Raw genomic sequence first — 15,189 nt, 5'->3', positions numbered from 1 at the left:
AACTACTGAAAATCATGAAAAAAATAAATAGCGGGAGATGAAAAATTAGTTCATTGAAATATAGAATGATACGTCATGGAGGGAGAGAGAGCAGAGAGAAGAGGGGCTGAATGGCCCAGCTATCACTGTGTGAAGCTTGATTCTTTACCTCGGCCTTGTCCCTGTGGCAGACTGACTCGGGGAGTTCTCTGTCGGATTGCTGGGATCTGCGGACTCCTCAGTGGGCTCTGGGTCGGGCAGTGGGATGATGTAGCCATTGTTGGTGCCATTAGGAAGACCTTCTGTGCAGTTGGAGTAGATCACATTGTCGTTGAGTTGGAAGAACTTAACCCCAGTGCGGCACATCGCTGGGTGGTCACTCTTCAGGAAGTCCTGGTTAACCTGGGCGTATTTCTGGAGGTGTGTTGTGGAGTCGGGGAGGGGAGAGACACCAATCAGCATTTTAGACATGTGTCTATTGCAAATTCCACTCTTTGTATCACCAAATATACCATCTTGTCACTTACATCCCCTTACGTGCATCTTGGTCAGAATGACCAGGTTCAAGTGTGTACACATGCCGGTATTGACACATCTGGTACTGGGGGTAAGACACTAGTACAGACACAGCAGTGGGGGTGGGGTGGGGGTGAAGATAATGTTCTCAGTAAAGGGGTTTGGACAAGACAATAACACCTGATTCAGTTTTGAGAGCACATCTGTTGTTTTGAACCATGAGCATTTTTAATAAAGATCAAGGAACAGTACAGCACAGGAAAGGCCCTTCGGCCCTCCAAGCCTGTGTCGATCATGACGCCTGCCTAAACTAAAACCGTATGCACTTACGGAGTCCATATCCTTCCATTCCCATCCTATCCATGTATTCATCTAGATGCCCCTTAAATGCCGCTATCGTATCTGCTCCCACCACCTCCCCGGGCAGCGCGTTCCAGACATTCACCACCCTCTGTGCAAAAAACTTGCCTCGCACATCTCCTCTAAACTGTTCCCCACGCACCTTAAAGCTATGTCCCCTAATGAATCCATTCATGGGATGTGGTCATCATTGGCGAGGACAGGGTTCATATACTCATGGTGTTGTTAGGGAGGGAATTCCAGGATTTTCACGCAGTGACAGTGAAGGAATGGCGATATATTTAGAAGTCAGGATAGCGAGTGACTTGAAGGGGAGCCTCCAGATGGTGGTGTTCCCAGGTATCTGCTGCACTTGCCCTTCTTGGTCAACAGTGGGCAACCTGCATCCCGGGGGCCACATGTGAACCATCAGGGTTCTGAATGCGGCCCCACGAGACATTTTGTTGATCCTTTCCCATGCGTAGAGTGTCCACATTCTGCTGATTTCCATCCATGTAGTATTTTTCCTACTGGGGTGACTGAAGTGATTCGCACGTAAAGCAAGGTTGTATCACAACTTGGTATGGCTCCTGCTCTGTCCAAGACTACAAGAAACTACAAAGGGTCGTGAACGAAGCCCAGTCCATCACTCAAACTAGCCTCCCATCCATTGACTCTGTCTACAATGCTTCCTGCTGCCTCGGAGAAGCATAATTAAGGGCCCCACACACCCTGGACATTCTCTCTTCCACCTTCTTCTGTCGGGAAAAAGATACAAAAGTCTGTGATCACGTACCAATCGACTCAAGAACAGCTTCTTCCCTGCTGCCATCAGACTTCTGAATGGACCTACTTCGCATTAAGTTGATCTTCCTCTACACCCTAGCTATAACTGTAACACTACATTCTGCACTCTCTCCTTTCCTTCTCTATGAACGGTATGCTTTGTTTGTATAGCGTGCAAAAAACAATACTTTTCACGTATGTTAATACATGTGACAATAATAAATCAAATCAAAATCAAAGTGAAGTGAGGTGTGCGCTAATTGTTCACAGCAATGACTGAGGGCCGTGCTCTCTCTCTGTGTCCAAAGTTTAAATATTTAATTTATTTTTACCACTTGAAGTTGATGACAGTTCCATTAATATATGAATGGTTCAGCATTTTTAAATAATTTTTAATGAAATATTCAGTCTGTATTAAATGTTTCATTCAAGCGCTATGGTTAGTGAACAATTCTGATTTCAATTTTGCAGTCATGGAGATGAAGGAGGACCACTCACTGGCCTGGGTTCTCCATCACTGTTCTGGGTGGTAGAGGTGGTGGGTTTGGAAGGTGCTGTCACAGGAGCCTTGGTGAGTTGCTGCAGTGCATCTTACAGATGATACACACTGCAGCCACTGAGCATGAATGGTGGAGGGAGTGAATGTTTAAGGTAATGGATTGGGTGACAATCAAGTCGGCTGCTTTGTCCCGACTGGTGTTGAACTTGTTGAATATAGTTGTAACTACACCCAGGTACACATACTATTGTTACCAATAAAGCACACAAGTAAATATTCCAAGAACAAAATCTGTATTTCATTCAATATTATATTTACCTTCTTGTAGCCCTCAGTGAGTAGGTTACCCACGCATTGTACTAAATTGGAGAAAGAAGGTCTCTTCTCAAACTCATCGTTCCAACATTTCTGCATGATTTGATATCTGCAACATCATTACAAACACAATCTTAAGGTTAGGCCATAGGCAACATTTGCCCAGTCTTATTTTCTTACTGTGGAACTCCTTCCCCTCCCTCAGTCCCCACTCCCCTAGTTACCCTGCCTCAGTCCCCATCAGTCATCTTCCCTCTGTCTCCCTTTGCACAATCGCCCCTCCCTCAGTCCCTCTCCCCTCAATGCCCCCTCTCTCAAACCCCCCTTCCCTCAGGCCCCCTCTCTCAGCCCCTCCATCCTCAGATTCTTCTCCCTCAGTCTCCTGTCCAGACTGTGGAACCCCCTTTCCCCTCCCTTATTCTCCCCTCCCTCAGCCACCACCTCCCTCAGCCACCACCTCCCTCAGCCACCACCTCCCTCAGCCACCACCTCCCCCCACTCGCATCTCCTTTATTCACCCCGGGCTTTTTTCTCCCGTTCTTTTCAATGTGAGGGGTTTGCAGGGGCCCTCGGCCTTTGCTTGATCCTGATCATCATCATCCTTGCCTCTCTAGCTTGTGCCTGGCTCAGTCTCTCCTGACAGTGACTCACATTTCATCGGAGGCGTAGTGAGGTTTGGGCATTCTGTAACCACGTCTAATGGCATTGTAGAACTGGTCGTTGACAGGAAGCTCCGGGTATGGTGTCCCACCTTGGAAGGAAGGAAGGAAAGAAATAGAAAGAAAAAAGAAAAAGTAAAAGAGAGATAGAAAGAGGGAGTGAGAGAAAAAGGAGAGGGCAAGGAAGGAGGAAAAGAAAGAAGCTACAGTTACTTTGGCATTAAACATCAATTCGATTGCATTCTCATTGTTGTGAGGCTCAGTCTAGTCATCAGATCTAATTTAAAGACTTGCATTGATGTAGCACCTGTCAGACTCTCAGGACATTCTGAAGCATGCTACAGCCAATGAAATGCAGGTACTGTTGCTATGTAGGAAATGTGGCAGCACAGAATGATCCCACTGCAGTTTATTTATTTTTTAGTATCTTCACACACACTTTTTTCCATTTGGGGAACAGTGGGGGGGAAGTGATGCAAGGTTTTCTGAATTAATTATCAGCCCGTTGAACCATGTTATGAACGCTCCTTCCGTGGCCAAGTCCTGGCACTGGGACTCGAACCCGGAGATTCTGGTCCAGAGGGAGGACGCTACCACTGTGCCACATGACCTATGTGGCGGTGATTGGATGATTAATGATGGTGGTTGAGGGATAAATGCTGGATCAGGACATTGTGGGCGGAATTTTACCGGCACGTCCGCCCGAGATCTGTACAATCCCGCCCGAGGCCAATGGAGAATGCTGTTCTCCGAGCCTTGCCCGCCCCTGGAATCGGGGTGGGCGTGCCGGTAAAATTCCGGCCTGTGGTTTCCTCGCGATAATGCCTGTGTGACGTTTTACACCTGAGTGGCCTCGGTTTAATATTTAATCTGAGAGATAGACCCCTACCCTGGACAGTGCAGCACTCCCTCAGTCCCACGCTGGATTGTGTGCTCAGGTCTCTGGAGTGAGAAACAAACCCACATCCTTCTGATTCAAAGGTGAGACACTGCGCTATCCATTGGCTCCATAGAATCCCTACAGTGCAGGAAGCGGCCCTTTGGTCCTTCAGGTCTGCATCCACTCTCCAAAAGAGCATCTTACCCAGGCCCACCCCCCTGCTGTATCCCCATAGCCCCACGCATTTACCAGGGCTAATCCACCTAACCTGCATATCTTTGGACACTAAGGGGCAATGTAGCACGGCCAATCCTCCTATCCTGCACATCTTTGGACTGTGGGAGGAAACCGGAGCACCCGGAGGAAACCCACGCAGACACGAGGAGAATGTGCAAACTCCACACAGACAGCGAATCGAACCCATGTCCCTGGAGCTGTGAGGCAGCTGTGTTAACCACTGTGCCAACACTAAACCAAGGCTGACAACCAATTAATCCCAACCATTGGATGCCTTGGGAGAGCTGATGTGGACACCAGCTTCTCTTTAAGGGCTTGCAGAGAACATAGGAACAGGAAGAGGCCATTCAGTCCCTCGAGCCTGCTCAGCCATTCAATGAGAACGTGGTTGATCCGTATTCTAACTTCACCTGCTGTGTAAAGTCGACGTGACTGTGGCCAGTAGGAGAGCGCACTGAGATGACAAGACGTGCGATTTACCTGGACTGGACGTAGCAACCACTCTGAATTTTCTCCCCGAACACAGGTATGTCCTTAATGATGAAGAAGAGTCAGAGAGGGAAGAGGGATGTTTGGAGGTGCCTTACCAAGGGTGAAGATCTCCCAGAGAAGGACTGCGTAGGACCAGACGTCACTCCGTGTGGTGTACAAATTGTTGAAAATGCTCTCTGGCGCCATCCATTTCAGAGGCAAAAAGGTCTGGGAACCAGATCAGTTAATAGTTACTAACCAGGTTACCATATAAACTACTGACACAGCCAACAAAGTGAATGCAGCAAAAATAACACTTTGTGACTTCAACTTATAACACACAAAGAGAAGGGGAAGATAGAGAGATGGGGAGAGATAGTGAGAGAGAGAGAGAGACGGGGGGGGGGGGGGGGGGGCGGGGAGATGCAGATAGGGAGAGTGGGGAAGTTAGAGAGAGAGAAGGGAAGTTAGAGAGAGAGAGAAAGAGGGAGGGTGAGATAGAGGGACTGAGATAGAGAGAGAGATGGAGAGATAGAGATGGATAGAGAGAGATGGAGAGATAAAGAGAGAAATGGAGAGATAAGAGAGAGGGGAAGATAGAGAGGGGAAGTTAGAGAAATAAAGGGAGATAGAGAGAGAGAGAGGTCGGGGGGGAGGGGGGGGGGTGGGGAGGGAGAGACAGAAAGGAAAAACAGATGGTAATATTTATACGGTTTGTGATATTTAAGTGGATGGTGAGATACTCACACTCCCTCTCGAAATATAATTAGAATCATTCATTATGTCCCGCGCCAATCCAAAGTCACAGATTTTCGCAAGTTTTCCTTCACAGATCAGCACATTCCGTGCTGCTAAATCCCGATGGACGCACTGTCAAAACAAAACAAAAATTATTCTTTCATTGGGATGTGGGCGTCGCTGGCGAGGCCAGCGATTATTGTCCATCCTGACTTGCCCCTTGGATTGAGTGTCTCGCTTGACCATTTCAGGGGGCAGTTAAGTATGAACCACATTGCTGTGACTCTGGAGTCACATGTAGGCCAGACCAGGTAAGGACGGCAGATTTCCTTTCCTAAAGGACATTAGTGAACAAGATGGGTTTTTACAACAATCAACAATGGTTTCATGGTCACTAGATTGAGAGTAGCTTTTTAATTCCAGATTTTATTAACTGAATATAAATTCCATCAGCTGCTATGATGGGATTTGAACCCACATACCTGGAGCATTAACCTGGGCCACGGGATTACTAGTCTAGTAACATTCCCACTACACCACTGTCTCTCCCTACTGATAGTGAAAACAATTTTTATATCCAATAAATCCCGATGGAAACACTGTCAAAACTAAAAAGCAATAATTCATCACAACTCCACAATAGTAGACCCAGAACGCAGTGACATCATTGGGGTGGCATGGTTAGCACTGTTGCCTCACAGGGACCCATGTTCAATTCTGGCCTCAGGTCACTGTCTGTGTGGAGTTTGCACATTCTCCCAGTGTCTGTGTGGGTTTCCTCCGGGTGCTCTGGTTTCCTCCCACAGTCCAAAGATGTGCGGGTTAGGTGGATTGGTCATGCTAATTTGTCCCTTAGTGTCAAGGGGAATAGCAGGGTAAATATGTGGGGTTACGGGGATCAGGCCTGGGTGGGGTTGTTAACAGTTCAGGCTTGATGGGTTGAATGGCCTCCTGTACTGTAGGGATCATATGATTCTATTCTATGATTATCAGGAACTGGGGTGGGGGCATTCCAGTGACATCATCAGGAACTGGGATGGGGCATTCCAGTGACATCATCAGGAGGGTAATCCCCATAAATCCAATTACATCATCAGGAACTGACAGGACATCTGGTGGTGGGGGGATTTTTGAATTGTTTGATCTGATTGGCTGTCAGTATTCACAGCCACTGAGTTCCAGCAACAATCCAACTCATTGGAAGCAATCAAAATAAGGCAGTTTGGGAATGTGGATGAGCAAAGTGTGTGTGTCCCCTTCTGATCCTGCTCCACATTCCCCCTCCCCAGGTTCCATATACAGGCAGCCAACACTCGACTGGCTCAGAATGTGAAAATGACAGCACAGACCCCAACACAGGCAGAGACAGAGCGAGACGGGGACAGAGCGAGACAGAGACAGACATGGGTAGAGATAGGTTGAGAGATTGACACAGCAACACGGTCAGACGGACACAAAGACACAGTCAGAGAGACTGACAGAGACACAGGGACACACAGAGACATGGTCAGAAAGACAGAGACATAGGGACACATAGAGACACGGTCAGAGAGACAGGGACATAGGGGCACACAGAGACAGAGACACAGAGCGAGGCAGTGACACAGAGCGAGGCAGAGACAGAAATGAATGGCTTACATTTTTTAATGAGAGGAATTCCATTCCTTCTGCCACTTGGTAACTAATTCCAACCAGATCCATGTAGCTCAGTATTGGAGACTCGCTGATCAGTAGTTTATCCTCTGTGACCTCCCGCTCTTCAAAAGAACATGACAGTCTGGGTAAGGCACTCGCAGTCACGATGGGCTTTGTGACATCTTTCAGAAACACACCAACTGGTGTGACACATTACCAATCAGTTCCAGGTGCACTGCTTGCTATTTCAGGGGGAGACATGGCAGCCATTTTGTGCAGAGCAAGATCCCAGAGCCATCGTGAGTGGTTAATCAGTAATTCAGGTGGTGTTGGTTGTTGAAAACATGTTAGACTGGGACACGGGGAGAATCGTGCTTCTCCTTTCATGATGCCCTGCGATCTTTAATATAGAAACAGAAACTAGAAGCTGGAGTAGGCTTACGTTAACACTGCAATGAAGTTACTGTGAAAATCCCCTAGTCGCCACACTCCGACACCCTGTTTGGGTACACTGAGGGAGAATTTAGCATGGCCAATGCACCTAACCAGCACGGCTTTCAGACTGTGGGAGGAAACCGGAGCACCCGGAGGAAACCCACGCAGACATGGGGAGAACATGCAGACTCCGCACAGACAGTGACCCAAGCCGGGAATCGAATCTGGGTCCCTGGTGCTGTGAAGCAGCAGTGCTAACCACTGTGCCACCGTGCCCAAGGTAATGTAGGAAGAACAGCAGCCATTTTTCCAGCAGCTGTAAATGTGATTATTGATTAGAACAATTTTTTTTATTGATGTTGCTGGAAGGATAAATATATTGATCCACGACACTGGCTCTCTTACAGCCTTGGGGTCTTCACAGGTGTCAGTTGTAGCTCAGTGAGTAGCTCTCCCAGTTTTGAGTCAGACTGCTTTGGGTTCAAGCCACATTCCTCGACACCTGAGCACAAAACCCAGGCTGACACTCCCAGTGCAGCATGGTGGCACAGTGGTTAGCACTGCTACCTCAGAGCGTCAGGGACCCGGGTTCGATTCCAGCCTCGGGTCACTGTCTGTGCGGAGTCTGCACGTTCTCCCCGTGTCTGTGTGGGTTTCCTCCGGGTGATCTGGTTTCCTCCCACAGTCTGAAAAACGTGCCGATTGGCTGCATTGGCCATGCTAAATTCTCCCTCAGTGTACCCGAACAGGCGCTAGAGTGTGGCGACTGGGGGATTTTCACAGTAACTTCATTGCAGTGTTAATGTAACCCTACTTGTGACACTAATAAATAAACTTTTAAAACAGTGCAGTGCTGAGGGAATGCAACACTGTCAGAAGTGCCCTCTTTCAGATGGGATGTTAAGCCAAGGCCCCTTTACTCACTCAGGTGAGTAAAGACGATCAGGAATGGAACTGGACCGGCCGCTGTGGCTACAAGAGCAGGTCTGTGGTGACTGTGCCTTTTAGGACCAATCTGCAAAGCAAGGGTCACATGACCAGAGAACCAATCAGGGAGCAGGGTGGGGGATCACCCTGGTAAGTGCAGGCTTCTGTACTCAGAATCCATCTCGGGAGCTGATTGCAGCCACGAGGCCTCTGTATAGTTTTAACCTGTAAATAAATGACTTGTATATTCCCTAAACCAGTGATGGAGCATCTTTACAAGGTCAGAGGTTGGGAATTCCATGATGAGCAACTCAGTTCCTGACCCCCCCAAATCCTGTCCATCATCTACAAGGCACAAGTCAGGGGGTCTAATGGAATACTCTCCACTTGCCTGAATAAGGACAGCTCCAACAACACTCAAGAAACTCAATACCATCCAGGAGAAAGAAGCCCATTTGATTGGCACCCTATCTGCCACCATTCTATCCCACCACCACCGACGCACAGTGTCAGCCGTGTGTACCATCTACAAGTTGCACTGCAGGAACTCGCCCAGGCTCTTTAGACAGCACCTTCCAAACAAGGGCAGCTGATACATGGGAACACCACTACCTGGAGGTTCCCCACCAAGTCACTCACCACTGACTTGGAAATATATCACCGTTCCTTCACTGTCACTGGGTCAAAATTCTGGAACTCCCTCCCTAATGGCACAGTGGGTGTACCTGCATCACATGGGCTGCAGGGGTTCAAGAAGGCGGTGGTTCGCCACCACCTTCTCAAGGGCAATTAGGGATGGACAATAAATGCTGACCTAGCCGGCGATCCTTGAAAATATTAAAAAAGTCAATTGCTGTTTGTGGGAGCTTGCTGTGTCCAGATTGGCTGCTGCGTTTCCCGCACTATATAACACGTGACTGCACTGTGAAAATAGTTAATCAGCTGAAAAGCTTTAAAGAACGGCACGGTGGCACAGTGGTTAGCACTGCTGCCTTCAGGTGCCAGGGATCTCGGTTCGATTCCTGGATTGGGTCGCTGTCTGTGTGGAGTCTGCACATTCTCCCCGTGTCTGCGTGGGTTTCCTCCGGGTGCTCCGGTTTCCTCCCACAGTCCAAAGATGTGTGGGTTTGGTGCCTTGGCCATGCCAAATTGCCCCTTAGTGTCAGGGGATTAGCAGGGTAAATATGTGGGGAATTGGGCCTGGGTGAGATTGTGGTCGGTGCAGACTCGATGGGCCGCCTTCTGCACTGGAGGGATTCTAAGGCTTCTGTGAACGTCCCAAGGTCATGAAAAGTGATTATAGAAATACAAATCTTTCATTATGTGCTTAATTCCCGGAGTGGGGCTGGGATCCACAACCTTCCAAGTTTAACTCATGCTGAATGCATATATTTGATTTTTTACAAGATATTAGAATCTTTTGTGCATTTGGATTTGTGCAACGGGTAATGGACCTGCAGTGTAAAGTAGCTGTCAGTAGATGGCAGTCACAGTTTGCAGTTCTGCAGGAGCAAGATTCCCAAGAGCACAAACAATGGAAAGAACAGAGGCAGGGCTGAGAGGGAGGGAGTTACCAGCAGGAGAAGTGTCATCCCCTCAGTTACACTCGTTCGAGAGACAGAGCACTGGAAAGAGAAAGAACGAGAGAAGGGTAGAACGAAAGAGAGTGATGGGGGTGCAGGGGGAGAGGGAGGTCAATGGATAGAGAAAGAGAGAGATGGGAGAGAGAGTGTGAGGGGGGGCTGTGAGAGAGGCGGGGGGTGTCGGGGTGAGAGAGGCCGGAGAGGGGGGGGGGGGGTAAGAGAAAGAGGAGGGCAGTGAGAGAGGGAGTGATAAAGAGAGGGAGAGAGATATAGAGAGGGTGAAGAGAGAAACAGAGAAAGGGATGTGAGAGAGAGAGGTGAGAGAGAGAGAGAGAAAGAGAGAGAGAGAGTGAGAGAGTGAGAGAAAGAGAGAGAGGGAGAGAGAAAGAGAGAGAGGGGGAGAGAGAAAGAGGAGGGCAGTGAGAGAGGGAGTGATAAAGAGAGGGAGAGAGATATAGAGAGGGTGAAGAGAGAAACAGAGAAAGGGATGTGAGAGAGAGAGAGGTGAAAGAGAGAGAGAGAGAAAGAGAGAAAGAGAGAGAGAGAGTGAGAGAAAGAGAGAGAGGGAGAGAGAAAGAGAGAGAGAGGGAGAGAAAGAGAGAGAGAGGGAGAGAAAAAGACGAATTTCTTCAGCCCGAGGGTGGTGAATCTGTGGAATTCATTGCCACAGAAGGCTGTGGAGGTCGGGTCACTGAGTATACTTAGTACAGAGATCGATAGGTTCTTGATTGGCAGGGGGATCAAAGCTTATGGGGAAAAGGTGGGAGAATGGGGTTGAGAAACTTTTCAGCTATGATTGAATGGCGGAGCAGACTCGATGGGCCGAGTGGCCTAATTCTGCTCCCATAACCTGTCGTCAATGGTCTAAAAAGGGAGATAGAAACAAGCAAAGGAGAGAGAAGGAAAACTGGAGGGAAATGTTGGGAGGCGGACGCAGTGCGGGAGTGTTACCGGTGGGAATGCTGTTTTCCTCGGAGTACGGCCTGTTGTAATCAGGGTGCTCAATGTCGGCGTAGTTTGGTTCACGTTTGGCCTCCAGCATCGGCATGTACTCGAGCTGCTCATCCTTCGTCATGTCCATGTACCCTCCATCATTCTCAAAGGACAGGGCCACGTAACTGTGGGAGAAGCCAGAGGGATGAGTGAGTGAGTGAGTGAGTGAGAGACACAGGGAGAGAGCTCATTGGGAGTACAGCACGAGGGCCCTGCTGCCCAGATAGTGAAACGCTAAATTACACAGCAAAGATGGAGGCCGTTCGATCCATCCTGCCTATGGTGACCCTTTGAAAGGACCATCCAGTCAGAGAGCCCCTTACTCGCTCTCTCTCCCCCCAGAGCTCCGTACATGTTATTCTTCTCCAGAATGTATCTCAATTCCCTTTTGAAAGTCTTGGTTTAATCTGCTTCCAGCGTCTTTTTCAGGCAAGCATCTTCCAGATCACAACAACTCGCTGTGTGAAAGGAAATTCTCACCTTTCCTTCTCTGGGTCTTTTGCTGATTGTATTAGAAATTGGTTTCAGGGTCACACGCTTCCCTGGCTCAGTATAAATTGACCTCAGTGCCCTATAGGTCAACCAGGGGCGAGGGGCGGAGGGGAAAGAGGGGTCGGGGGTTAAAATCAGCGAGCTTTCCCCAGCCCTTCATGCAGTGAGCTGCAGCCGAGAATTGTTCGAGTTCGGCAGCACCAGCGGATTGGAGAAGGTACGGATGGGCCTCGGTGGATGGTTCTGGAAATCTTCGAGTGGGATTTTCCATGCCCCCCCTACCCCGCAGTGTGTTTTCCGGTGGCGGAGGCAGCTCGCTATTGGCCAGCGGCAGAATCTTCCGGTACAGCATTTTCAGTTGTTTGCTGGCTGTGCCGCCAGGGACACAGCCACAGGAAATCACCATCGGCCGGACTGGAAAATCCCACCAACCGGATGGGCTGGAAAATTCAACCCCGAGGGCCAGATGTCCCGCGGCTCCCATGGCGTGTTTCACGGCAGTATGCATGCACAGAGACATGCGTGCCCAGAGAGGGGCACGCGTGCACGGAGAGGGGTACACATACACGCACAGACAGGCATGCACAGAGAGATGCACACACACGTAGAGACGCACAGACAGAGAGACACACAGACATACACGCACGGGCACACATGCACAGAGAGATACACACACACACAGATACAGACATACACGCACAGACACGCATGCACAGAGAGATGCACACACACAAACACACACACACACACACACACACACACAGATACAGACATACACGCACAGGCACGCATGCACAGAGAGATGCACACACACACACACACACACACACACAGATACAGACACGCATGCACAGACACGCATGCACAGAATACTGCAGCCTACAAACAGTGAGGAATGATGTCTGACTTCAATTGCAGGAAGCCAGGAGGATGGGTTGGTCTCGTTGACCTGTGGAGTTTGACACTGTTCTGGCCACATCTGGACCAGAGCCAAAACAAACACCAAAGAAAATAAAAATCGAGAATCGGAAACTATTTCCACAATTACACACAGGATAGAAACAACTAGTCATTTGCACAGGGTGTGTTAGGAATTCAAACACCCTTCATTGTTATACTGAAGGCTGCTCGGTTATTAATCCCTTCAGTCTGATCCTTCCAGCGTTGAAGAATGGGGGGGAAAACCTCAGCATAAATTTCAATTATTTTGCTGATTCCTTTTGTAAAGTTCCCTCTGGGGCAATGAGACTGCGAGAAACGAGTGAGTGAGGGAACCTGGCTCACTGGAATGACAATACTGGGGACAGAATGCAACCGTACAGGCTACACGATGTTAATCAAAGTCATACAGCACAGGAGGAGGCCACTCAGCCCATTCTAACTCTGTTGACCCTCTGAAAGAGATATAGGCCTGAAATTCAAGCTCCCGCGCCAGTGAGTTTCGGGCTGTGGAGGTGGGGAGGGTGAGATTGAAGGAACGGGATTCGGTCTGGGTTCCTGGCCACCCTGAGCGATTTTACACTCAAAGCCTGAAACGGGATACCTGCCCTTGCCCTAATTGAAACCCTTCATTTTTTGTCATTGGTTCCTGGGATGTGGGCATCTCTGGGCAAGGCTTGCATTTGCCGCCCATTCCTAATTGTCCTTCTAAAGATGGTGGCGAGTCATCTTCTTAGAGTCATATCGGTTTACAGCATGGAAACAGGCCCTTCAGCCCAACTTGTCCATGCCGCCCTTTTGTTTTAAACCCCTAAGCTAGTCCCAATTGCCTGCGTTTGGCCCATAACCCTCGATAGCCATCTTACTCAGGTAACTGTCTAAACACTTTTTAAAAGACAAAATTGTACCCGCCTCTAGTACTACCTCTGGCAGCTTGTTCCAGACACTCACCACCCTCTGTGTGACAAATGTGCCTCTCTGGACCCTTATATATCTCTCCCCTCTCACCTTAAACCTATGTCCTCTAGTTTTAGACTCCCCTACCTTTGGGAAAAGATATTGACTATCTAGCTGATCTGTGCCCCTCATTATTTTATCGACCTCTATAAGATCACCCCTAAGTCTCCTACGCTCCAGAGAAAAAAGTCCCAGTTTATCCAGCCTCTCCTTATAACTCAAACCATCAAGTCCTGGTAGCATCCTAGTAAATCTTTTCTGCACTCTTTCTAGTTTAATAATATCCTTTCTATAATAGGGTGACCAGAACCGTACACAGTATTCCAAGTGTGGCCTTACCAATGTCTTGTACAACTTCAACAAGACGTCCCAACTCCTGTATTCAATGTTCTGACCAATGAAACCAAGCATGCCGAATGCCTTCTTCACCACCCTGTCCACCTCTGACTCCACTTTCAGTGAGCTATGAACATGTACCCATAGATCTCTTTGTTCTGTAACTCTCCCCAACACCCTACCATTAACTGAGTAAGTCCTGCCCTGGTTCAATCTATCAAAATGCATCACCTCGCATTTGTCTAAATTAAACTCCATCTGCCATTCGTCAGCCCACTGGCCCAATTGATCAAGATCCCGTTGCAATCCGAGATAACTTTCTTCACTGTCCACTATGCCACCAATCTTGGTGTCATCTGCAAACTTACTAACCATGCCTCCTATATTCGCATCCATGTTATTCTTGAACTGCTGCAGTCCATGAAAGGCAGCTTATCACCATTTTCAAGGGCAATTAGGGATGGGCAACAAACGTTGGCTTGGCCAGTGACACCCGCACCCCATCGAATGAATGAACAAATATTGTTCCACATCTCTCCTGCCTTGGGATGTTTTACCATGTTCAAGATGCTATACAAATGCCAGTTGTTACTGTAAGGATAACGACATCACTAACATTACCTCTTCATCCTCTCGTTGTAGGAGTTTGTGATGGCAGTATTTGACTCTCCCTGACCTTTGTCCGCGTAGTGCTGTAGGAAGGTGTGCTTGTTCCTGTACAGGTAATCCACTAGATCGCCATGGCGACAGTATTCGGTGATGATGTAGATCGGGCCTGTCCAAAACAAAGTCACAGTCTCTCAGCGAGCATCCTGTCCCCATCAGCTCATCCCCATCATACTCCGAGAGATCAGTGTCTATCACATGGCCTCCATCGCCTACAACTCTCAGACTATGAAAGGATTCAAGGGAATTCTCCAGTTCTCTCCAACCCTGATTGTCTCCAATTCCAGTTCTAAAACTCTGACTCAAATATTGCTACAACAACAATATCTACTCAGACATCAGCAACAGATTAATTAGTGGAACATTAAATAACGGAGTACACTTCTGCACAGTTCTGTTTCGCATAATTACAAAACTAAAGGTTTACTGGCTTTCTGGTGTACTGTGGCTTCTCTTCAAGCTTAGTGATAACCTGCATTGACAGCCTGGGGCCTTCAGTTTCAGTCCCAACATCTGCTGGGCCTGGGGCCTCAGATCCAAGGAAGGCCCACAGGCGCCCCAGAGCCTGGGTTGGCCTGTATGGGTTCCAGATCCTGGGAAGGTCCAAGATCCAGGCCAGGCCTGGTGGCCCAGAATCAGGTTAACCTGGGTGCCCTGAACCAAGGAAGGCCCAGCGACCCTGATGCAGGGTAAGCCCAGGGCTGGCCCAACTGATCAAGATCCCGTTGCAATCCGAGATAACTTTCTTCACTGTCCACTATGCCACCAATCTTGGTGTCATCTGCAAACTTACTAACCATGCCTCCT

General features: G+C 48.6%; 1 protein-coding gene across 1 annotated transcript in view; it reads right to left on the bottom strand.

The window, feature by feature from the left end:
- pdgfrb (platelet-derived growth factor receptor, beta polypeptide) overlaps window positions 1–15,189 on the bottom strand; it is a 39,450-nt gene that overhangs the window by 5,303 nt on the left and 18,958 nt on the right. Inside the window, exons 8-15 of the mRNA XM_078206995.1 lie at window positions 14,338–14,491; window positions 10,951–11,117; window positions 7,058–7,176; window positions 5,429–5,551; window positions 4,798–4,909; window positions 3,086–3,185; window positions 2,438–2,543; window positions 149–393 (exon numbers count right to left, since the gene is read on the bottom strand). Of these exons, the coding sequence (XP_078063121.1) occupies window positions 149–393; window positions 2,438–2,543; window positions 3,086–3,185; window positions 4,798–4,909; window positions 5,429–5,551; window positions 7,058–7,176; window positions 10,951–11,117; window positions 14,338–14,491 (1,126 nt within the window). The remainder of the gene's footprint in view (window positions 1–148; window positions 394–2,437; window positions 2,544–3,085; window positions 3,186–4,797; window positions 4,910–5,428; window positions 5,552–7,057; window positions 7,177–10,950; window positions 11,118–14,337; window positions 14,492–15,189) is intronic.

This window comes from Mustelus asterias, unplaced genomic scaffold, assembly GCF_964213995.1.
Source record: "Mustelus asterias unplaced genomic scaffold, sMusAst1.hap1.1 HAP1_SCAFFOLD_1960, whole genome shotgun sequence".
NCBI classification, from domain to species: Eukaryota; Metazoa; Chordata; class Chondrichthyes; order Carcharhiniformes; family Triakidae; genus Mustelus; species Mustelus asterias.
Note: the sequence above shows the minus strand (reverse complement) of the source record. Positions and strands in the feature narration are given on the sequence as shown.